The sequence below is a fragment of the Pan troglodytes genome, chromosome 8, assembly GCF_028858775.2.
Source record: "Pan troglodytes isolate AG18354 chromosome 8, NHGRI_mPanTro3-v2.0_pri, whole genome shotgun sequence".
NCBI lineage: Eukaryota > Metazoa > Chordata > Mammalia > Primates > Hominidae > Pan > Pan troglodytes.
This window is the reverse complement of record NC_072406.2, coordinates 101,124,313-101,149,897: the sequence shown is the minus strand read 5'-3', so window position 1 is coordinate 101,149,897 and position 25,585 is coordinate 101,124,313. Positions and strand designations below refer to the sequence as shown.

Below are 25,585 nucleotides of genomic sequence, written 5' to 3'. Positions count from 1 at the left end.
CACCCAGTTTATGGTATTTTTGTTGTAGCAGTCCAAATGAAGGCCTGCCTTTTGATAGTTTAAAAAACAACAACGTCTTCTTGGACATCAGTATGCTAAATCTCTAAGAGCCACTAAGTCGTGTTTTCATCAGCTCTCCCCGAGAAAATATATTCTGGCCTTATGAAGAACAAAAGAGTAGAAAAGAAAACAAATTTTAAGAAATTTGTTGCAAAGAGCAGAAAAGCTCTTTGCATCTTAGTTGTCTTCCCAGTAAATAACAAGCCAAATTCTTTTAAGAACAAAGAGTTGAAGGTTTACCTTTCTTTCTTAATCATTGCCAAATGCATGACATTTCTCAAGCATTCTTTTCACAGAAGATATTCTCTTGCCAGATAATTCTGCAAGACATGCCAGAAGAGAAACATCTGCTTTCCACATTTAGGACCTCCTCAGCTGGTTTTGCAACAGAAACCTCAACCTAAGGTCAAATCATTGTAATAACACAGTCTCCAACACAGTTGATGTGGTTGCAATGTGAAATGAATTGGGAGAAAACAGAAGTGAACCAGTGTGGCCCCAAATAAAATGTCAAATTTCCGCAAGCAAAATCCTACTAAAAAGAAACTAGGAACAATTTGAGTAGCTGAGAATAATCCACAAACATTCTGCTTTGCTCTTCTACAACTGACAAGGCCTAAGGAAAGAATGATTTCTGCCCTGCATGACAACAAAGAAAGCCATTTCCAATTCAGTCTGTAAGAGAAAAGGAAACAAACAACTTCAGCAAATATTTACCGGATACTACATTAGTTTGTGAGGGCTGCCAAACAGAATACCACAGACCGGATGGCTTAAACAACAGAAAATTATTTTCTCACAGTTCCGGAGGCTGGAAGTCTGAGATCTAGGTTTTGGCAAGGTTGGTTTCTTCTGAGATCTCTCTCTCTTTGGCTTGCAGATGGCAGTCTTTCTGTTTTCCCATGGTCTTCCTTCTGTGTATGTCTGTCCTAATCTCCAATTATAAGGACACAACTCATACTGGATTAGTGCCCACTCTACTAGCCTCATTTTAACTTAATTATTTATGTAAAGGCCCTATCTCGAAACTCAGTCATATTCTGAGGTACTGGGGGGTTAAGGACCTCAACACATGAATTTGGGGGACACAATTCAGTCTATAACAAATACATATGAGGTGTCAGGCACTGTGTGCAAACCGACTAGCACTGAAAATCAAAGGAAGTTCTTAATTGTTTCATTTTTTTCTACAGAAACACAAATCTGAAAAGAAATGAAGAACCATCTTTGCCTTAGGATGTGGCAAATGGAGCTTTGGAACTGATTCATATTCAAAAGAAGGATCTCCTGCCCTAGCAACACAGCAAGACCTCATTTCTACAAAATAGAAAAAAAATAGCCAGGTGTGGTGGTGAGTGCCTGTAGTCCCAGCTACTCGGGAGGCTGAGATGGGAGGATCGCTTGAGCCTACGAGATCAAGGCTGCGGTGACCCATGATTATGCCATTACACTCCAGCCTGGGCAACAGTGTGAGACCTTGTCTCAAAAAAAGAGAAGGTGCTGTCTGCCTGTTGTGAAAGAGACCTTCCATAGATAGTTTATCCAATGAACACTGGTGCTCATGCACATGTGTGTGTAGTGGCGTCTCCAGGTTGGTTAACAGGGTCTCTGCCTCACGACCAGTCCATTACTTAGTGATGTGGTCACATTTCTGTTGGTTCTTTCAGACACAGCCCCAGGGCCTCATTCTGCCAGCCAAAGTCAGGCTCTGGTTTGCCGCCTCCAACAGTCCCACTCTGTGAGATCCTGGTTAATTTGGTTTGTACTTGGCAAAAAAAAAAAAAAAAAAACCTACAAAAAAAGTGCCAAGAATGTCTCCTTTATTTAGGAAATACAATATACTTTCTTAGTGAAAATGAGTTCTCTTCTAGTTTGCTATTCAGAAGGGACATAATGGTTTTGCATACTCATAGCTTCTCTTTCTAGTCTTTCTGGAAATCTAAGATGCTAAATGTTCTTGGCCCTCAACTGAGTCCTTTCTATCTTTAGGCACCATTCAATGTCCATAGCTTTTTCATCGGACAACTCTCATTTTACATCCTCTTAGTGTATTACTATAATTTTTAATTCTATACAAAGGATCTCACTCATTTCTCAACTATCCATTGTCCCAACAATTATTTTTACTTGAATAAAGTATATAACATTTTCCTTTGATCAAGCATATCAGAATATCATGGTGTGTTTAAGTGTTAGGACACTGAGGACAGCACCACTCAGGAAAAAGTGAGGTGTCTATGGAGCCAGCCTTGCAGAGTTAATCTGCTCTTAACTAGTGGTGGCCATAGACTAAAGTCTCCATGCACAAGGCAAGCCAAGCTCTACTTCTGAAGTCTGATACCTAAGCTCTCCATAGCTAGAAGATTCCATGAAACAGAAACAAGCCACTGACCTGCCCATGGTAGGTGGTTCTGTATAAATGAGAACAGGAACAGAATTCAGGTGACATGATACCAGAATTGAGGACTAGACAAGCAGGGAGGGATGATGCATTAGTCCATTCTCATGCTACTATAAAGAACTGACCAAGGCTGAGTAATTTCTAAAGGAAAGAGGTTTAATTGACTCACAGTTCTGCATTGCTGGGGAGGCCTCAAGAAACTTAAAATCATTGCGGAAAGGGAAGCAAAACACGTCCTTCTTCACCTAATGGCAGGAAGAAGTGCTGAGCAAAAGGGAAAAAGCCCCTTATGAAACCATCAGATATCCTGAGAACTCACTATCATGAGAACAGCATGGAGGTAACCACCCCAATGATTCAATTACCTCCCACCAGGTCCCTCCTACTATGATTTAAGATGAGATTTGGGTGGGGACACAGCCAAACCATATCATATGTTAACCCATCCAAGCACAGAGTACAGGAAATACCACTCTGAAATATGGAAATCATTGAACTAAGCAGTGGAAGCTAGTACATGGAAACATGAGTTGTTTAGGCAACTCAGATACAATGTCATGAGGAAAGCAAAGGCAGGGACAGCTGTGGCTGGCACAGAAGACATTGGGAAGACAGAAGGTTTCATAGGATTAGTTTGGCCCTGTTGAAAAGTCGTGGAGATCCAGGGAGAGATGGCTGGAGAAGGAAACTTAAACGTTGAAAAGAAAAAAGAAGAAGGCTAGACTAGAGTAAGGTAAGGCCCTGAAGGATGAGAAGGGAGACTAAGAAGTGATCACAAGTTTCTCTATCAAGGAAAGGGCTGTCAGCCCAGGATTTCCCAATGTGCCGGGAGCGATGTCTTCCAAGATAAAGATTTCACCTGCAGAACTAGTCTTCAGTGTCCCGAAGGACCTATTCTCAAATAACTCAACAATATCACTTCCATTCTGCCCTCTGTGTATCTGCAGCTAAGATTTCTCCACACTATTTCCATCCTCAGGTTTTTCCTACCAATTCAACTTGCTAACAGAGTATCCAAGTTTCTCATTCCTTCTATTTAATCTGTCTATTTATCCAGATAAATGCTTGTACTATCTAGGTAATAGCCACAAATGCCATTTCAAGCCTTAGTAAACATTATATTTATGTCACCCTATTCAGTTTCAAACTTACTTGGTTCTCACTCTCTGGGGACTAACTTATATAGAGATACCTTTAATGACAAAACTTTCCAAATTATTTTCTGATTCATTCTTTTTGACTAAGAATTATCAGTTATTTCTTATGTCTCATTTCTTCTTCCTATCACCCCTGTTCATTTTCACAGTAACAGGCTTTGTACTTTTATCTGAGTCTTTTTTTAAAAAAAATCCCCTCTCAAGCTTCTCTACTTTTAGTCTTCTAAATCAAATTAATGAATTGTCTGCTATCCCAGGCCCTCTGACACCTGATCCCTGAATAGAAGCCTGTTGTTCTTGTATCTTACACAATGATTCACTGCAGAGATATCTCTCTGAGCCTGGGATTTCATGACGCTGAAAACACAGAACAAGCTTTATCAATGGCAGCCATATTTCATCTACACATGGAAGCTGTTCACCTACCTCAGGGGAAGGTTTCAGAAACAGATGGTCTGCTTTGGAGACTATATACACTCAGAATTTCTTATTTGGAATTACATTTTACATGAATAAAAAATACAGCAAATCATCTAAAGCTCTAAAAATGTATGCAGAGACCTCTATAAATACCAGACATGTTGTTTGCAGCACAATTTATTATCTGGCCATAGTATTTGGGTACATTATCAGGTACCGATTTAACACCATGTAACCTCTCTTGACACAGAGCAACCCAAAAAGAAAACTTCAAAATGTGCGACAGCAATAAATATCAAGCTTTGTCATCTAAAATGTATAAATATAAAATATCAGTCATTTCTGGAAACATCTTAAGAAAATCCGGCAACCACATGTCCATGAGTAGGTGTCTGATGTTGACGGTGCTTACATTCAGAACATATCACCTCAGATCCAACACAATTATTTTTATGTCTTTTACCAACACATGTTTGCATATCTAGGAAAGAAAAAATTGGTTTTACCATACGTTTGATTTCACCATAATGTTTACCATATGATTTTCTTTAGGAGGAAGTATAGATTTCCTAATTTTAATTTGTTCCTGATTTTTAAAATATTTCCAATCAGAACAAATACAATCACATTTATTCATTTTCAACAACAACAAAAATATTTACAGGGGTTGCCAAATAATTTTCATTTTAAGTAAATTCTAACGTCAATATAATGTTCTCTGATGTTATAGCCACAGAACCTCCAAGAAAATTAGAAAAAAAAAAGGCGTAGTCAAATGTTTCTTTTGGACTATGCAAAGGTAATCAAGAAGTATGATCGTAGTTTCCATCCAATTGCTATGAAAAAACTAATTTGGCCATATCAAGCAGAAAGAATTCATGCAACATTTTAAATGTCATTTTCTATGATAATTGTTTACTTATTTGGACTCTGAAGAAAACTTTTAAATATCATACATATACATAAGTGGAAAGGTAACTTTGTGCACCATTAATTCTGCTACAGAAATATTGATGTTTCCTTGTAAATACAATTATTTTGAGAATAAATCAGAAATTAAGTATTCAGATAGATTAATCTTCTGAGATAAAACTCCAAACTAAGCAGTACAGTATTTTATCTTATATTAGACTGCTACTATTTATTTAAAAACAGATTGGGGGGGCAGTGAACAAGAAATACCTGGAAAAATAACTAATATGATGTACTCACACTGAACAGCCTGGGCTCCTTGGTGTGTGGATGAAAGCCCTTTTTTTTACAAGCAGAAACCTCAAGCATGCCAGCATTGGTGAGCCTGAAGATGCCAGTGCTAAATTTCAGAGTAAAAACAAGGTAGAAAAATTAAGGATCATTTGGGCATTCCAGATGCTTTATTTGAACAGCACACACATACATATTCCTCAGATGGGATTGAGAAATCACAAACTAGGAATTCCGTAGTGATTTTTTTTTTTAAACCAATGACTACGGAGAGAAACCCAGGAAGAGGCAATGCTGCTGCTAAGAGCCTGCGGACCATTAAGGGGACAAGGCAAATAAGCTATCGTGTGTGACCCCAGAGGAAAGGCCAAAGCCCCACCAGAGAGTCTCATGAGAGGAAATTACAAGTGGCAGATATTTCGAATCTTCTAATTATGTTAATACAGATTATAGCAATAGCAAATATGTATTGAGTGCCTGCTGTGGTACCAGGCACTATGCTGAGCACTGTACATAAACTATTATCTAATTTCATCTTTACATCCATCCCCGATGGGCAGGTATCAGGGATGAAGAGGCAGAGACCCACGTGGTCAAGTATCCTGCCTAACACACCACTTGAGGGGTGGAGCCAGGATTTCAATATGTTTTTTTGATTCCCATGCTCATAACTACTCTACAATAATCATTGTTCCCCAAAGCTAGAAAGGTTTTTTTCTCAGCTAAGGCAAGAACATTTCTTATGGTAGAACATAATACAGTAGAAATAAGTCCTAAAAAGGGTAACTGGGATAGCATCTTTCTTAAATGTTATTCACTTCAAAGTCACGCTAACTGAAGAAAGAAAATCAGTAATTCTGCCACTGAAAGGACCTTAAACTGCAGAGCTATAGGTCTATGGCAGCTGACTACTACCCATCTCTTTTTCCTGAGGGCGTTGTGTGCTTGCCAATCCAAGTACCACAACCTGGTGTCTGGACACACAGGAACCCAGCAGCCCTGGACAAGGCCTTCTTTGGTCTCCCCTGAAGAGTTACACTTACTCTTTATGCTTTGGTGAGCAAACAATGGCAATGGCCTCTGGCAACATGAGTTGATAGGAACAGTGAGTGTGAAGATCAACGCTGGATAAAAATGCAGTTTGAGTGGGATGCGTCTATAAATAGAAAATAAGATAATCTTACTAGGATAGCTGTCTTAGCCAAGGCCATAGGCTATTTTAATAGAAAACTTTGTTTTTTTATTTTTTACCACCATTAATCAAATAAGGATTTTTAAAAAGGTTTTGCTGACATAATCCTTCCCTTTATGCCAATTATTTGCTATTTTGGAATAACTATGACTTTGAGAAGAGGCTCCTAGAAGTGTTAGTGTACTTTCTTCTTTTTGGGAAAGAAGGAGCTGGAAATTAATTTGCTAGGGGCTTTAAATAGATTCTCATATAATTATCACAACTCATTTATGAGATACTTATTTTATTATCTCAATTTTACATACAAGGATCCCAAAACTAAGGGAGGTTACATAACTTGCCTGTGGTCACACGGCTGGTAAGGAGCAGAGCTGTGATTGGAAACCCTGGGCACAAGATACATATATACAACATTATGAACATTAAAAGAAAGTTTTCACTAAACAGAACACATGTTGCTGTGTATCCGTTTGTGGACTGCCATTTCCTATAAATGGGAGAATGGGAGACTCCAAGTTGTTGAAGGTATTTGGGACTAATCTTGCATAGCAACTAAATACATGGGGAGAAAAAAAGGGGGATTATAAATTACAAGAAATCTGTCAAGTTTCTGGCTATATACAAACGTGTTTATGCATGGCCAATCGGAGGTTCATATTTGAATATAAAAAATAAATGCAAGCCTAGTTATTTTAGAAATTCATATTAAACCCTAATTACTCTTGGAAAAAAGAATGTGACTATTTTAATCATGAAACAAAGATTCTTGGCACCACTGTCTAGGTCCTGACTCCATTACTCACTAGCTATATGACACTGAAGATTTCTTAACCTTCTCTTGCCCATTTCATCATCTGTAAAATTGGGATAATATTTTCTGCATGGGATTGTTATGAAGATCAAATAGGACAGTCCATTAAAATTCCTGGAACAGTGCTTAGCACATAGAAATAAAAGTCATTAGCTGTTGTTATTGCTATTGTTATGTTAATGTCTTTATTAACTAAAAGGCACAGAGCCATAGTAGTAGCTAAATGCCTTTACACAAAACTATATTCTATTAAAGAAATGTAAGATTTTAAAACTATTTTTAGGCCAGGCATACCGGCTCATGCCTGTAATCCCAACACTTTGGGTGGCCAAGGTGAGAGGATCAGTTGAGCCCAAGAGTTCAAGACCAGCCTGGACAATATAGGTAGACTCCATCTCTCCAAAACAAACAAAAAAAAAGTTTTTTTAATTAGCTAGGCATGGTGGCATGTGCCTGTAGTCTCAACTACTTGAGGGGGCTGAGGTGAGAGGAGTGCTTGAGCCAGGGAGGTTGAGGCTGCAGTGAGCTGTGATCACTCTACTGCACTCCAGCCTGGACAACAGAGCAAGACCCTGTCTTGAAAAAAAAAAAAGCAAGACAACGTTTTTTTTCTGCTTTAATAGAATGAAGGTAAAATCAGATGATGATTTACAGAAAGGTACATGTTCTGCAAGGAAAAAATAACACTTGGTATATAAAAACTGAGATCAACAAAGGAATGGAAATTATCCTAACTTTTAAAATGCAAATCTTCAGTAGGGGGTATGAGTGGGAGTATCTGACAGCCTGTTATCTTACAAGGAATACCTTCTCTTTGTAAAATAGAGCCTTCTATGTCTTCGTGAGAAATTAAAAATTGTTCAAAGAAACTATAGTGCTGTGGAGGCAGCAAGCAGGTTATTAAACAGACAAATCACTCTGCTTGTCAAGTTATTTCCACACAGAATGCACACCACATGACCTGAGTCCTTCATTTCTACCAAAAGGAATTATGTCTATTCCAATTAGGACAGTTTTCCCATAGGAGAATGAGGTTCCCATTCCCTCACTCTACAGAAATGAAAATGATGATGATGATGATAACAATGGCAGCAGATGCCATTTATTGCAACTGTATAATGTGAACTAATCACTTTCCATGAGTCATATCATTGAATTCTCACAGCAACAAGATAAGTACTATTATTATCCCCATTTTGCAGATGAGGAAACTGAGGTAAGCAGGAAAGTGAGTAGCTTGCTGATGCTCATAAAACTAGTTAAACCAAAACATCTGAAGTCAAATACATGTCTGTCTGACTATGTATCAGACCTTTTATTCCTATGACTAATTTGTATTTGAAAAAAGCCAGCTCTGGAATTTGTTGCTATTATTATACTTAATAAAAACCATCATAAAAAGTCATTACAATCACTTAGGTTTAGAAATGTAACATTTTTGTATTTTCATCCAACCACAATAATTTGATACGGTGAAATGAGTTTAACAAAAAGTCCTAAGATTCAAGAATTATGCTAAACTTATTAAACAACTTACCTTCATAATTGCATGCATTATGTCCACAGTAGGTCATAAGGGGAAAATTTTTGTTTCTAATTTGGAAAATGTTTTGTTAGATAAACTAACATTGACTTGTCAATGTAAATGCATAATTTAATGGACTGTCATTCTTGCTAGAATTTGTTTTGCTTTAAAATGCATTCTTGTTAGAGAAATCATGTTAAGCTAAATAAGGCATTCTTTTTACAGAAATCATGTTAAGGTAAATAATATAGCAATTTCCAGGCAAACTGTAATGCATATTACTTACTGTTAAGTAACGCAAATAGACATATGAAGAGTTTTACAAACTCTTCATTATAAATAATTTCTTGCCTTTGAGAGGCAGTTTATACTTTTCAAAGAGCTTTCACACCTGGTATCTTGTTTCCTGTTCACAGAAATCCAGTGAGGAGAGAAGGTATTCATTAGCCTCACTCAGTCAATGAGGAAATCTGGAAATGAGGCTAGAAGTCCTAACTGATAGCACATAGTAATTTACAGGAAGAGTTGGGACTAAAGTCTCCTGTACCCTCCAGAATTGCATAATACCAAATGCTTAGGAAGTGTGTGTGTGTGTGTGTGTGTGTGTGTGTGTGTATGTGTGTGTGTGCATGCTGCTCCTCCCCAGTGCTTCTCTATAAAGCAAGTAAAATACAAAATGATCATGTATCATTCCTCAAGGGCACTTGGAGGTCCCCAGAATGTGTCCTGGAAATTTTCTTGGCCAGTATCCCATCTCAGTGGGATGGCTTATCCTAACATGCTATGGTTTGAATGGTGGGGTCTCCACCAATATTCATGATGAAACTTAATCCTCAATGCAACAGTATTAAGAAGTGTGGTCTTTGGGAGGTGATGAATCATGAGGGCTCCACTCTAGTGAATGGTATTAAGACCCTTGTGAAAGGGCTCAAGGTTGAAGGGAGTGCTCTCTTGCCCTTCTGCCTTCCACCCTGTGAGGACACAGCAACAAGGTGCCATGGGTGTTTAGTGAAGGCTGCTCATGGAAGCTGAGAGCAGCCCTCACTAGACATCAATGCTGGTGCCTTGATCTTGGACTTTCCAGTCTCCAAGACCAGACAAAATAAATTTCTGTTCTTTTTAAATTATCCTGTATTAGGCATTTTGTTATAGCAGCAAAAACACACCAAGACATTATCCTAGATCCAGCTTATGTAAGACCAAATGGAAAAAACTTCCCTCAGCTGGATTGCACTATGGCTAGAAAGGATAGATTATTATCACCAATTATAACAGTTACAATTTCTGAGTCCCTCAAAAAATGTGCTATGAAATTCACCAATAGTATCTCATTTAATATGAAACATCCTGTGAAGTCAATTATTATGATCTCCACTTTATGGATGATAAAACTGATGCTCGGATTGCTTAATAACTTGCCAATGCTCCTATAGTGAATTCTTACCAGAGCCAAGATTTAACCTCATGTCTACTTGATTTGTTCCTATGATGGCCTGGTGGATGTTGGAATTCAATGTTTTGGGCCCTATCCTCTTGCCTTACTATGTGGCTGTTTGTACAGTGATCCCATACATCGTTTGCCTGTCTGAGGGGTGTCAGGGAGTGTAGCTGATATATACAAACACATGTTTAAAAGAAACACTTTCAGATATTTTCTTAAAATAATCTAATTTAGACCCACACTAACAGTTGTCTAGCCAAATCAGTTAACAATTTGGCTAAGCCTTCACTAGGCTATGTAAAATCATCTAAAACAAATCACTGATTTCCAAATGTTACTCACTTTCTTTCTATGTCTTTTAACTTTAGATGATACAAAAAAGCATAAGATACACGTTCTCCAAATCCAGATTTGACAGGTTTAGGCACAGTCTAACACTGAAAAATATGCTATAATATGATGACCTTTATTTTTTTAATATCTGTTATTCTTTTCTCTTTGCTTGAGAACCACTACTTAAATGACAACCTTTATTACATTTGAAAAAATTAAAAAGAAGAAGCTATTTAAATGAAGCTAAACTTTTCTTCAAGGAGGAAAATAGCATGCCACACAAAAATAAACTGAAACCCAAAAGGTCAAACGTACATGGATCCATCCTAGAGTGAGGAGATCATGTTGATCCTGAACATTGAATAATTCCTCTACATTCTCCATGTCACAATAGTCTGGTCCCGCAGACTGCTTTGGCACAATTACATGGGTAATAGTAAATTCATTATGTGTCTAAAAAACAATAGCAGAAAGAATGACATGCATCTCACAGAAAAAAAAAATAACTGAACAGGAAATGAAATGTTTAAGACTAAAGAGTCCCCCAGCAGGTGGGTATGTCCAGGTACAGGGACCACTTACATCATCCCTCCCTGTACCTGGACACACCACCCTTTCCAATTCAAAAACAAAGTCCCAACAGTAAAAATGGATTCTTTGCCAAAACTTTGAGAATCAGTTGTTTGTAGCTTGAAACCCAGTTTCACAATAGAAAACATAACAGAAATAGGAACTTGCATTCCAGGCTGGTCTGTGGAAGTTTAGTTAATAAATGATGTCTTGATATATCTATAATGGAAAAACTGAACAAAACAAAGACAGATTTATTTGGAGGGGGAGATACTAGTTAAATAATTTTGTGGTGTTACCAAAAGGCATTTCTTAGGGTTGTGAAGGTTGATGGTTTTGTTTCTGTTTTACTAATTATATTTAATGTCACTTCAAGACTTAAGACATTCTTCGAATGTTGGGAGGACTTACTAGGATCTTCTGTAATTAAGATAATGTTTTGGATTTGCAATCAGATAAAGAGAAAGGAAAAAACAAATTACCCCCCTTAGGCAAAAGATAAGAGTTGAGAGGAAGAGGGTTGTGAAGTGCCACGGGATCCTCAAGGAACAGATGTTTGTGCAATGAGAGGCTGTCTTCCCCCAGGCAGGCTGGCCTTTCTCCCATCCAGAGGACCATCCTCTCTCTAGCCTTAGGGCTTTCCTGCACACTATGCACTGCTCCTTTGCCCTGATTTCAACTCTTCCCTCCATCCAACCTCCTCCTTTATGTATTCTTCAGGCCTAGCTCAAACATCACTTCTCAGGGAAACCCTTCTTGACCCCTCAGACAAGGTTAGATTTCCCAGTTACACACTCCCATGATGCCCTACACTTGCACAGACAGCACTCAGCCCCACTTATTATTAGTCATCTGTCTGGGTCTTCACAGCGTCGTAAGCATCGTGAGGCAGGGACCGTGGCTGTTGCAGGATACCAAATGCTAATAACCAGCACAGTGCCTGGCACATTTAGATATTCGGTAAATGTTTGTCTGACAATGGAGTGAACGAATCAGTCAATCAATCTGAATACAACACGATGTGGGGGTGAATGCTTCAATAGCACACTGTCCCCTTAAGTGCAACAGAGGCGACTATAGATGCCCATTCTCCTGTGCTGCCACCAATGGCTTCCTTTCTCTCGGAGGGAAAGTGATGACAAAACACTGGAATGCAGCAGGAGATTGTGTACTGAATACAATGTATTATTATTCAGTAAAGCAGAGGTTCCTAAGCTAAATTTTGAGAACTGAAAATATACCTGGACCCAGATATATAAACTGGTACTCAAAACAGACTATGAAAGGACACGTCCAAAGAAACGTTATCTTTGTTGTAGATAGGAAATTGAATGCATCTCCTCTCTTTCATCCCTTCTATTATGACATTGTCTTTCATCACATACTTATGATGACATCTTCCATAATTAAGTATGTCCTGTGCTTATAGGCTTTTGTTGAAACTACTGCCTTAAACTAAAGGAAACAACAAAATCCTAGTTTTATTCCACGTGTATCTGAAAAAGAACAGCAAGATAATACATGCCACAGATGAAGTTAATTATATGAATGGAATGTATGTGAAACTAACAATTGCAATGAAAATTTGATTTGGCAACCAGATAGATTTGGAAATCTGAAGACCTATATTTCGTACCATTTTTCTAATCAAAGATTTAATTTATAGGTTGATTCTTTAGGACAAGTTTTTATAGTGTCTCTGAAATTTTACAATCTATTTTCTAAAAGGATCATTCCATTAGTAATGACAATAGTTTTATAAAGTTAATCTGTGTAACGTTAATTTCATAATATTGATAACTCTTAGCATGGTTTTATTCTGTTCCACTTATCAGAAGAAATCTAGTACTATTAAAAGTATCCTATGCAGATATATATATATATATATTTATATATATAAAAAGATCATACCAGTTTTCCACAGAGTATTCCACAGGTTTCTATTCCTCTCACTGTATTAGATTCTGCCAGTTGCAGAAATTTGTGGCAAAGATCTTCTGGCAAAACTACACATCGCAGTCCTTCAACCACTAAATCTAAGAAACAAAAAAGGGAGAAAAGGCTAAAAAACAAACTATATGTCCCATCTTTCAAAATTGTTATTGGCAAACAGTTGCAGTTGGACATAAATTTCAAAAATAAAAGTATCAGGTGTTCCACTTTCCATATTTTATTTGAAAACTCTTAGAAGTAAACATTAACTAGAAGTAAAATTAAATTATGTATATAAATTATTTTATAAGCAAAATCAGAAGGTACAAGCACTTTTACATGTTTGTATCTTGGGTTAACTATTTACATGTTATGTTATCTTTAGGCATGAAGCAAATATAGGGTTAAATGCATAGGCTGCATAGAATGCATCTCATATCCTATAAGACATAGATAAATATTGTGTTTATCATGTTACTTCTATCTTCATGAAAGTTGGTGATCAGTAAGTAAAAGCACAACGTTTTGGTAAACAATTAGCAGTAAAGTAACTTTCAAAATGGTTGCCTATTATCGCTCATTTCAAATAAATGGGAACACAAATTCTATCTGACAGTGTCTGCGAAGAAGAATTCTGTGTTTTGGAAACTTGCCAGCACTGATCTGGCAGTACTGAGCAGCACTAATTCTTGCGGAAACACACGGTCCATTTGGAGGTTAATTATCTATGTGTATGAGATTCTCTCAGTCCAAGGATGATGCTAAACATATTGAGTATAAACATTTATTGCTGAGCAAAGGTCTAGGTAAACAATTTTCTCACACCTTTTCTCCCCAGAAAGATGGATGTATTTAAGATGTATGTATTTCTTAGTTAAAATACATAGAAGACAAAAGTACTTGAAATTCTTCTCATTTAAAACCTCTGTTCAATGACAAAATACTTCCCATTTATTATAGAGTCTCTGCTCTATCGGGGGCATCATATTTCCTGAATTTTAAGATTATATATAGTAAAAGCCAGAGAGTATTGAAAGGTTAATTCTTTCATTCATACCATATTATGCAGGGGTCCTACTACAATTAATAATGAAATGAGAAGGACCCTCCCAGATGCTATAGAAATATGGTTCCATCCGATGAGGCTCAGTGTCTCACATGGGTGCATTTCATCACTTACTCTGAACAGCACTTAGAGTAGCAGCTGGCGTTAAGGCCCTGTTTACAGGAGGAGAGTGGCTAGCATAATTGGTTGCATCACTTTTATTAGGTTGATCTGCAAATACATTCAGCAAGGAATTGTTCTGGTGTGTGGAAAAGCAGGACAAAGCGCTCCCATCAATCTGCTCTGACAGCCCTGAGGTTTGCTGACTTCGCATTTGACCTCGGGCTAACTCTTGCTTCTTGAGTTGATCTTCGAAAAACAGAAACTGCTCCGATTCTAGCTGCTGCTGGCGCATCTGAGCAATCCGCTTCCTTTCTGCCTCTATCAATCTCTGATGCTCCAATTTTTTGAGAATTTCAGCTTTATATTTGTTCTAAAAAGTGTGGCAGCCAGAAGAGAAGGTTAGTTTCCAAGGAGAAACATTGAACTGGAATTAGACATTTTCAGTCTTCAAGCAGACAGAGAAAATGCTAGATACTGTGATATGCCCACAGGGACACTCAGGGAACAGTGAGAGAAATACATAACATCAGGGCAAAAGCCCCTTGATCTGATTAACATAGCAGTTCTAAATCCACTGATATTTTACCAGAGACAGGCCATGACAATCAGGATCCCTTCATTCCCTAATGCTTTTAAATACTGGAAAATCAATGTCAAGGTTGTTTGCTCAGTCAGACCAACAAGACCATATGAAACAAAATATCTCACCCCTACTGCACTTCTAATATAGTGGCCACTAGCCACATGTGGTTATTTGAACTTGATTAAAATTAAACAAAATTAGAAATTCAGTACCTCAGGGACACTAGTCAGTCACATTTAAGTACCCAGAAGCCACATGTGGCTAGTGGATACCATATTGGAAAGTGCCAAACAGAACACTTCCATCATCACAGGGAGTTCTATTGAACAGTGCTGCCCTAGAACCTTTCGCATTTGACTCTAGAACTCATACTCTGCTGGAAATTTATGGATAAGAAGGAATCACTAAAAAATGGTTATTAAAATGTGTTCCAACCTTCTCTGTCACCACTAACCCAGAGTTTTGCTAAAAAGGAGGAGTCCCAAGCTCTCCAGTTCTAACAAAATATCCAGGCTTATTAGGTCAGATAATATGAAATATTAATGAGCCTTTCAGGTGATTTTGATAGAAACTAGATTTGGGAGCTACCGTAAGATGGTGGTAGCATGGGGGACACAGCTTATAGTGGCACATTCAGGTGCATACAAATCATCCTGGGGCTAATTGCAGTTGCAAATCCTGATTCAGCAGGTCTGGGGTTGGGCCTGAGATTCTGCATGTCTAACAAGCTTCCAAATGATGCTAATGCTGGTGAAGCAAGGGCTCACAGGCATTGCTGTTCATCTCTCCTAGGCTCAGTCCTGCTATTCTAAACCCACAGAGATTCCCACATGGGACACTACTGTAGGCTATGAAGTGACTGGTATCAAAGGCAAAACATGCAACAGCTGCAGAGCCTGTTCCTCCCAGGAAGATCACGAAGAGGAAGATCATACACATTGCTGACCATGGAAAGGAGACTTGAACTGGGCTTTCGTCTCCCTTGCTGTTGTTGCTTTGTCTTACCCTCCAAGATAATTTCTATCTTTCATATTTCAAGTCACATTATTAATATACACACTTGAGGGACATTTCCAATTTCACCATTCCCTCTACCACCTCGTTAAAACTCTCCACTCAAGCCAGCCTTCCACCTATGCCCATAGAAAGTCAAAAAGCTCAATGAGCATTCTCAGAGCTGATGAGATTGAACTGAAGTGAGAGTCAGTGAAGGTGGTAACCCCTAAAGCAAATAAAACACAAACAAAAAAGCAAAATAACATTTATAATGATGCTATGTTGAACGTGAGTATCCCATACATTCACTGGCCAATTTCTTCTTCCAATGCCTTTCTGCCTCTCAGACATTATCATAATGTTCACTCTTTATTAATAACAATCCAGAAGCCACCACTTTTGGGTGATATGATTACATTTCAACCACAAGGTTAGCTGTTATTCTATCTCAATGCAATACTGACTGTAACATTCTAAGAATCAAATTCACATTTCTAAGGCCTACATCATTAGGCACATCAGAAACCATATACTGCTCTCCCTACCTCCTACTGGCTGTTCATCTGGCAAAAGAGCAGCCATCTGGCTCAAGGTTATCTGGCTCAAGAGTTAATCAAAAAGTTCTACTTAAATCGCTGCAGGAAATCTGTTTTCTAACACATTGCTTTGTTAGATATTGTAGGGAAATAGAAATACCACATTGTTGGTGCAACTGCTTAACCTGGATATCAGCATAAATTTTTTATTGGTTTCATATCACTGCATCTTTAATTTTTAATTTAAATGCACAAAACATTTGAAAAACTCATCACATAAAAATGAAATTCAAAAAATACTTGTACATAAAATAGTCATGAAATAAATGTACCAACTGAACTTACTTTGCTTTGCAAATATTCTTGGTATTCTACGTTATATTTCTTTAAAAGGTCGTTTTTCAATTCATCTGTCCTTGGGAATGCAATCTCCTTCAGTTTCTTTTAAAAATATATATACATATTGATTAGTGGGATTTTCAATACACTCTTTCAGATCATCAGGTGAGAAAGAAAAACAGCTGGTAGGTATATTGCAAATAAAGTCATGAGTAACCAAAGATGATGGCAGAAAAATAAATCTCTCTTTTTTATGGGTCCAAAATATAACTTTCCAGCAGGAAAGAAACACTATTATCCCTTTTGGAAGACCTTTATTGGCCCCACTGATTAGATAAGCATTTTGTTATAGCCCAATGCTATAAAATGTAAATAGCTAGAACTTTGTGGCTACCTTTGTGGTACCCCATTTTTAGGCAGTGAGTTTGAGATCAATGACTTGTTCTATAGTACATAAATCATGTAGCATCAGAATTAGAAGGGATGTGAGAGAATATATGGTGGATAGGGATTTCCAGACATGCTAGACTGTAAAAAGAATAGCTGGGGCACTTTTTATAAAAATACAGATCCCCCCAAGCCTAATCTGGATCTACTGAATTAACACCTGTAGAGAAGGGGTCTGGGAATCTGGATCTCAAACAACTTCCTCAGAGATCGTTAACGGCAGGAAAATCTGGGAATTCTTATATAGTCCAACTACCTCTTCTTTTTTAGAGGTGAGGATACAAAGGCCTGGAGAGACTGAAAGTCCTGTTCGGTATTATGCAACCAGCTAGCGGCCCATTTAGGACTGGAACTCAAGTCTCCTGACTCTAGCTCTTTCACCAAATTTCTATTCTCTTAATCCTTTGTCATTCATTTATGTATTTATTCATATATCTATTCAATAAGCATAAACAAGGGAAATGTATATGGTTTTGGAGAATTTTTCTCCTACAAAAAAGATAAGCATAACCCTAAATTATAGTACACGAGTCACCGTGACAGCCTGGTACCTTTGGTTTCCAAACAGAACTCTCTGAGGTTGAATGAACAAGAGAACTGAGGGGAAATGTTACACAAAGACATGATAATAAATGATACTTCAGGTAAGTGACTGTAGACATTAAAAAAGTTGGCTGGGTGCGGTGGCTCAGACCTGTAATCCTAACACTTTGGGAGGCAGAGGCAGGTGGATCACTTGAGGTCAGGAGTTCGAGACCAGCCTGGCCAACATGGTGAAACCCCATCTCTATTAAAAATACAAAAATTAGCTGGGCATGGTGGCAGGTGCCTGTAATCCCAGCTACTCAGGAAGCTGAGGCAGAGAATTGCTTGAACCCAGGAGGCGGGCGTTGCAGTGAGCCGAGATTGCGCCACTTCACTCCAGCCTAGGTGACAGAGCAAGACTCTGACTCAAAATAAATAAATAAATAAATAATGTAGATGACCATTTGACAAAATCTGCATTTTGCTTATGCATCCTCAGGTCTGAAAATACTCATAGGAAAGCCTTTATTTCATTATTTGGTAAAGTGTTTTTCAAAAATTATTTAAAATTTCATGCTACAATTGGCTTTGTGTACATGATTTTATCTTCCTTCATATAAGACCAACACAAACTATTAAAGACAAATAAATGGGAAACATTGTAAATGTTTATTTAAAAGAATATATTCACAGCTAGACATAACCAAAATTATAGATATAGCAATTATTGGTGATAAATCATTAAAAAATTGATGATAAATTGCAACACTCTTTTTCCTTGATAGTATTTTAGTCTACCACCTCCTGCTTCCCCCACAACGCTTTATAATCTATAATTCCAGTTCTATAAGATGTAAATAGCTAGAACTTTGTGGCTGCCTTAATAACTAACACTAATTTTCAAACAGTTATTGAGTTCAGGGCTGTATAAAGTAATCAAAAGCAGCCAAAATGACCATCTGAAAGAAGTTCGCAGAAATATACAACATTCTCTTAACCTCTGGGAGAGATTATTGTAAAATAATTCCTTCCTCACACTATTAGGTAACGTTTTTCTTTCTTTCTTTTCCCCCAGAATCAATTAGACAAACCACACTGGCTCAGTGACGATCATTAAATGTCTAAGAAAAAATCGAAACATCATAGTTAATGGAATGAATTTCTTGCGCTCAAACTCTCAAGAGAAAGAGAAAGGGGAGGAAGGGGAAGGGTGAATCAATAATGGATACTTATGGAGCATTTGATTCCACAGTGGAGAAGAAAACCCACAATACCTTCATAATATCCTGCTTTTCAGGTACTGCACATTGCTGGTAATCTCGATGGTTAGGAAGCTTTTCTACAAATAAGCTAAGGAAGAGAAAACATGTCCTTAGCATTATGTGACAGCAAAAGTTCAATAATGCTTTCTAATAAGGGAATGAGGATCCTTTTTCAAAAATGACATGTTTAATAACTTATTCATTTACCTTCAGTCTTGCCATCTGCCTTTTCACTAAAGTCTGGCATGAGTATTATTTTGGTATTAATGGTTAAGCTCAACAAACTAAGCACCAAAGCTAACAAGATTAAAGTCAGGGTACTTTCCAAACAGATCAAGTCACTTTGATCTTTCTCAGGTACTGCATGCTTAACCCCAAAAGAGCACCACCTTACTTTAGCATACTGCTGGCAACAGAGAGAATCACATAAAAATATCAGAGCATGGAAAGAGTGATGTAAATCCCTTCTCACTCTTGAAAAAAACTCAAACGACCACTGATGAATCAGCAGCGCCATCGTGTATCAAAAAACTCTTAACCGAAAACTCATAACTAAGAAAAGTGACAACCAGAATCCCTAGTGAATTAGGAGTTGCTAATTAGGAATTCATTATTTTTCGTCACCGTTTGAGGAACAAGAGACAGCAGCAGTGAAAGGAAATTCCTACAGCAAACCAGGTGCATCGCTTCCAGGTAAAGTGAAGAAACTGCTACCACAAAGGCAGGGAATTCTCTTTTTTATGCACTGACGTATCCTCAGCCTGAAGAATAGCATCCAGCTCATAATAAGTGCTCAATAAATATTTGCAAAATGAATGAATAACCCTTCCTTGATAAATCATAATGAGCTGTAAATGCTATTTCTGATCAAACAATATGCCTTATACTTACTGATTCTGTAAATCAAATCATACACACATATACTCATCATTTAATTTCATCTGATCACAAGGCTATAGGTTAGACAGAAATGTTAGCATAATTCCCATTTTAAATGAGAAAATTAAGGCTTAAAGAAGCTTTAAAAGTTGTTAGCTATCTAAGCCTTTATAAATAGAATAAATTCAAAGACATTTAGAGCAGAGGGGACCTCAGAGATTTTCTCCCATAAATCTTTCATTTGTAGATGAGGAACTAAGGCCCAGGAAGAATAAGTGAATTACAAATTATCATACAACTAATAATACAAGAGAATTCAAATATTTTGATTACACAGTAATTCTGAGATATAGGGGCCTTTTCCTTTTCACCAGGCTCACAATTCCATAGGAACATATGCAAGATCAGAGCAGAAGGTGAAAAAGAAATATTATTAATCGGTAACTTATTCAGAAACAAAAATTATTGGAAAAGTTTGGCTATCAATGGTGGAGAATAACTTCTAATTTCATATTTATTACTTAACTTTCTAAAAACAAGTGATTTTCCCAGGTAGGGTGAAGGTTGCCAACCATTCTCTAAATTTTCAAGTTCAGTAACTTGAATAAAATGCAGATCTCAATTTTTGCACACCATGTAAACTGCCTTTAATTTTGCCCTCGGTAGAATCATGGAAGGAAATTTTTAAAATATTGTATCTTTCAACTTCTTAAATGTTCTCAGGCTAAGCCCCTGACTAAGCTAGTGATATTATATGTGAAATAAGCCAGGCACAGAAACACAAATACTGCATGATCTCACTTATAATGTAGAAGGAATCTAAAATAGTTGAATTCACAGGGGGGCAGAGAGTAGTCTGGTAGCTATCAGAGTTCCAGCAGTTGAGGATGGGGGTGAGATGTTGGTCAAAGGATACAAAATTTCAGTTAGACAGGAGGAATAAGTTCAGGAGGTCCAGTGTATATGATGATTATACTTAATAACAATGTATTGCATAATTATGCAGCTTGGGTCTGGCACAGTAGCTCATGCCTATAATCCCAGGACTTTGGGAGGTCAAAGCAGGAGGATCACTTGCATCCAGGAGTTGGAGATCAGCCTGGGCAACATAGTAAGATCCCATCTCTACAAAAATAAAAAATTAGCTGAGCATGGTGACACATGCCTGTAGTCCCAGCTACTCGGGAGGCTGAGGTGGGAGGATCACTTGAGCCAGGGAGGTCGAGGCTGCAGTGAGCTATGATTGTGCCACTGCACTCAGCCTGTGCAACAGGGAGACCCTGTCTCAATAAAAGGTCTGTGAGGTAATAAATATGTTAATTGTCTTGACTTGGTCATTCCACAATATAAGCATCTATGTATCAAAACATGTTGCATACCACAAATACATATAATTTTTATTTGTCAACTTAAATAAAATAAATAATAAGCTAGCAAAAGTAATCGGCATGTGACTTTCAATTAAAAAAAAGAAGGTTCATCTTAGAAGATATAATTATTGATGACAGGACATCTTTTCAACTAGTAAGTTACCAGATTTATAGTAAGGAAAGACGAAGTCCCATTTCTGTTAACTCTTAAACTAGGATATGTCACTAACAAATATCTGTCTAATAGGAAACATGATACTTTGACATGGCTGTTTTGATGTAGCCACTTTTACTCAACATTTTGACAGCTCTTTTGTACATAGTGTTCTTAATAGCCAAATAAAATGTTTTTTAAAAAGAAATAATAAGTGCTATATGAAACTTGAATGAGTTTCCTGAACCTATCCCTGAACCTGAATCAGATCTTTCCTGTGTCTCCCAACTTGTCCCCTAGACTCAACCCACCAAATCAAATTTTTTAAATGTTGATGGCATGTTCTAGGTGCTATAAATGGAGCTGCACTGTAGTTCCTGCTCTCATAAAGCTTCCATTTCTGTCAGGGAAAATCGCATGAAAAAATAAATTATATTTAAGAAGAGTGAAACATGTATTAAATAGATTACTATGCTGGCCTTGGAAAGGAAATCTGATAACCCTGAGCCTCCTGCCCTCCCTGACCCTAAGCCTCAGAGATGGTGTTGGGATGCCTGTGAGTACATTAGTTGGTAATTTAAAAACTTGAACATTTAATGCTCCTAGAGACTGTGCAATTGGTCTGAATATGAAAACATTACTGATACCCAAACTGCCACATCAAAATAACTATGTAAATATTTTTCCAATTTTCTCACTTCAGAGGCCTTTAAAACACTTACGTTATAAATTTATTATAAAGAACAAAGGCATTTTCCAAATTTCCTTCTTCCAAATACACAGACGCCATCCTCTCCATCTCTACTCCAGACCTAAAGTAACGTCGTGGAGTGATGTCTTCACTGATGGTGATATTACAACCAAGCTTGCTTAGGGCACGGACTCGCTCTTCTGGGCTTAGGGAAACATCTGTATGGTCAGGCATAGCAGCTAACTTTTTCTGCAAAGCAAAATTTAAATCTCTGATTAACTGTTGATTATAGTAAGAAAAGGATATGACTAATATTATGGACATATGTTCTTTATGAGGAACCTAACACCATTACCTAAGGAAATCTTTTCATAAGTTAATGATATAATCAAAGTAAAGCATTTTTGCTTAAACATGCTTTATACAACAAAAATACATGGTTTATACAACAAAAAGACAAACCTCCAAGGTAAACATACAGTTTTATTGGAGTGGGATCTCACTTTAGGTTTCAGGGTATGCAAATATTTCAGGTCATTTTAGGTAAAATATCATTGCTCCTCATATCCCTGTGCATGCTTCTATCTGGGATCATCTGAAGCAGGTCATAAGATGAATTCCTGTCATTGTAGGGTTCATGTCAGTCTACTCTGAAGGGTCTCCAAGGAGGTAACTTGGATTCAAGTTACTATAAAGATTCAATTCTATTCCAGAATAAGTGTTGTTTAGTAAGAAATTTTCAGGGCTTCTCTGCGTCTTCATTGAGTTAAAAAAAAACAACCCACAAGTAAGTCCTGGAGAAGCCTTTTCAAGCATAAGAATGCCCCTCCCATTTTTTTTAACATAAAAAGAATCTCAGACCTCCATATAATAGTAATTACACTGTTAAATTAGTCCTTGACTAAGAAAATAATGATATGTTACTAAGAAATGTCAGTGATAGCAATTTGAATTTTATTAATAAAAACAGCATCTATACACTTTTGGTAAAGCATAGAACATATACAATTCAGAATAATTATTCAATAAAAAGTCGGTGCTTCAGAAAGGAAATTTTCTCTGTTAAGTGCCACATAGCAAGTATCTTAGGCTCTGCTAGCCATATGGTTTCCATTGCAACTTGAATTCAGCTCTCAGCATGAAAGTCACCATAAACAATATGGAAAAAAATGACCCTGGCTGTGTCCCCTAAATTTTTATTTATAAAAGCAAGTGGGTGGTTTGGCCCTTACACCATAGTTTGCTGACCCCTGCTTTAGACCAGCATGTTTCAAAGCATGGTCCATGTACTGGCAGCATCAGCATCAACTGGGAGTTTCTTACAAATGCAAATTCCTAACAGGTCTCACCTCAGACCTATAGTCAGGATCTCTGGAGTCAGGCAGGAGAATCAATGTTTTAATCCATCTTTCCAGAGGTACTTATGCCTGTACAGTTTGAGAAGCAAGGCTTTAGACCAACCCCTTCTACCATTGCTGGATGCTCCCAGAACAGAGTTAGTCTAGAGCAAATTTAGCTTCTCAAGGCCTCCTTGGTCAGTTAAGGGTAGGTTGCAAGTCTGACTACTGTGTGGGTGGAGCACTTCATTCAAGTCTGTAGAAAGCTATAAAAGAAGTCAAGGTAAGCATACTTTTAGTCTGGCCATGAATTACCGAGCCAACCTTCAGGGACAGGGTATAGTGAATTAGATATCTGGAGTTCTTCCAATGCCATCTGGTCTACTTTGGTGGTAATTTTATAGCCAATAGAACCCCAGAGATCTGAAATGATTCTTGGTCCTAAAGGTTTAATATGTAACCAGAGACCCATAAACTTGTTTCTCAAGGCTTCATTAAGTAAGAACCATACCATGTCCCTTGTACATTTTATTATGTGGCTTCCCCACATCAGAGACAGAAATTGGAGTTTCTGAACTTTGAGCCTCAGGCTTCAGTATATAGTCTTTTCAATTGAGATGTCTCAAAACCTACAGCAATCCATCCACTTTTCCCTAACCACACTCGGCTATAGAACTCAACAGCACCAAAAGAAAATATTGTCATTTGACACAGATAATTGCTTCAATGACATCAGAAAAATGACTAGAAAAAAAATCTATGAAAATCAGAATGTTCTCTAAAGGGGGTTCCAGCCTCTCATATGTATAAAAGTAATGTATTCATATTTTACTACTATATAGTCCACACTGAGTTATAATTATTTCTGTACAAGTGTGTCTGATCCCTTATGAACTCCTTGGGGTTTTAAAAGGGATCATTTTCCATTTATCTCTGTTCCCTAGAATGTAGCATATTCCCTGCCACATAAGTGATGATTAATAGGTATATCAAATAATAGACAGATGGAAGTGAGAGAAGGAAGCAACAAGAGATTATAATTAGTTTTTTTCCCTGAAAATGAAAATTAGATTGATTTTTCCTCTTCTGAATGGTCCCATCCTTCCCAAATTTAAAACTGATTTCAAAGATAAGCTGGAAAATAACCTAAAGTCTTCATCAATCTATAATATTTCATTTGCATGCAGACTTCTTGGATGAAAACACAAATTTTCCAGATAAAAAGCCTTTGTGTTCATTTTTACAGTGACATATACAATAAAATTTTAATTATTGTTATATAATGTTCTATAAAAACACAGAAGACATCTCATAAGTATGACTCCTTCCTCTGGAGAGGTGGAAATGGGTCAGTCTTTATTAACCATAGTGGAACAACAACATGGGGACAGAAAGTGAAAATGTTTCTGCAATTGTCTACCTTTCCAAATATACTCTGAAGACAACTAATTTTTGTGAATGACTTTCTTGGTCAAGAAAAAACATTAGGGGCCGGGTGCGGAGGCTCACACCTGTAATCCCAGCAATCTGGGAGGCCGAGGTGGGCTGATTACGAGGTCAGGAGATGGAGACCATCTTGGCTAACACGGTGAAACCTGTCTCTACTAAAAATACAAAAAATTAGCTGGGCGTGGTGGCGGCAGCCTATAGTCCCAACTACTCAGGAGGCTGAGGCAGGAGAATGGCATGAACCTGGGAGGCGGGGCTTGCAGTGAGCCGAGATCGTGCCATTGGCACTCCAGCCTGAGTGACAGAGCGAGACTCTGCCTCAAAAAAAAAAAGAAAAAACATTAGGTCACAACCTATTTCAGTACAAGAACAAGGCCCTCTCTTTCTTTATGTCCTGGTGCTAGTCTTTGTGTGTACAGGGTATTTAGTATACTGCAGCTCATGGGGCTACTCCTACAAGGTCACCATGAGTGGCTGGGGAGGGTCATCAAGAGGAGGAAAATGGGAATGACAGTTTCCATTTATCGTACCATCCTGGTAGGCTAGGACCATCAAAAAATATTGTTTCCAATTGTCACTGGGCAAAAAGTACAAAATCAGGGCCATGGAGATTACATAATGTGTCTATATTCACACTCAGAGACTGATCTAGGACACAGAATAAGCCCATGTGATGCAGCTAGAGAAAGTGTGCACAGTGCTGGGCAGTGAGGGGAAAAGTGAGAAGAACAAGAGCTTCAAGTACAAAGACATTTACACGAGGATCCAAAGCAATACCTAGGTGTTATGTATGTTTTTCTCAGT

The 25,585-nt window shown here is 37.6% G+C and overlaps 1 protein-coding gene across 5 annotated transcripts in view; it reads right to left on the bottom strand.

The window, feature by feature from the left end:
* Positions 1-4,199: 4,199 nt before the first annotated feature.
* The window catches only part of STAMBPL1 (STAM binding protein like 1), a 42,977-nt gene continuing 21,591 nt past the window's right edge, over positions 4,200-25,585 (bottom strand). For 4 of the 5 annotated variants that reach the window (XM_009458905.4, NM_001280483.1, XM_054659427.2 and 1 more), the window contains 9 exon segments: positions 22,027-22,244; positions 18,914-18,989; positions 16,674-16,769; positions 14,226-14,583; positions 13,025-13,149; positions 10,859-10,996; positions 6,285-6,397; positions 5,251-5,350; positions 4,200-4,519 (listed from right to left, as the gene is read on the bottom strand). In XM_009458905.4, the coding sequence (XP_009457180.2) occupies positions 4,463-4,519; positions 5,251-5,350; positions 6,285-6,397; positions 10,859-10,996; positions 13,025-13,149; positions 14,226-14,583; positions 16,674-16,769; positions 18,914-18,989; positions 22,027-22,244 (1,281 nt within the window). In that variant the 3' untranslated portion in view covers positions 4,200-4,462. 5 annotated transcript variants of the gene reach the window in all.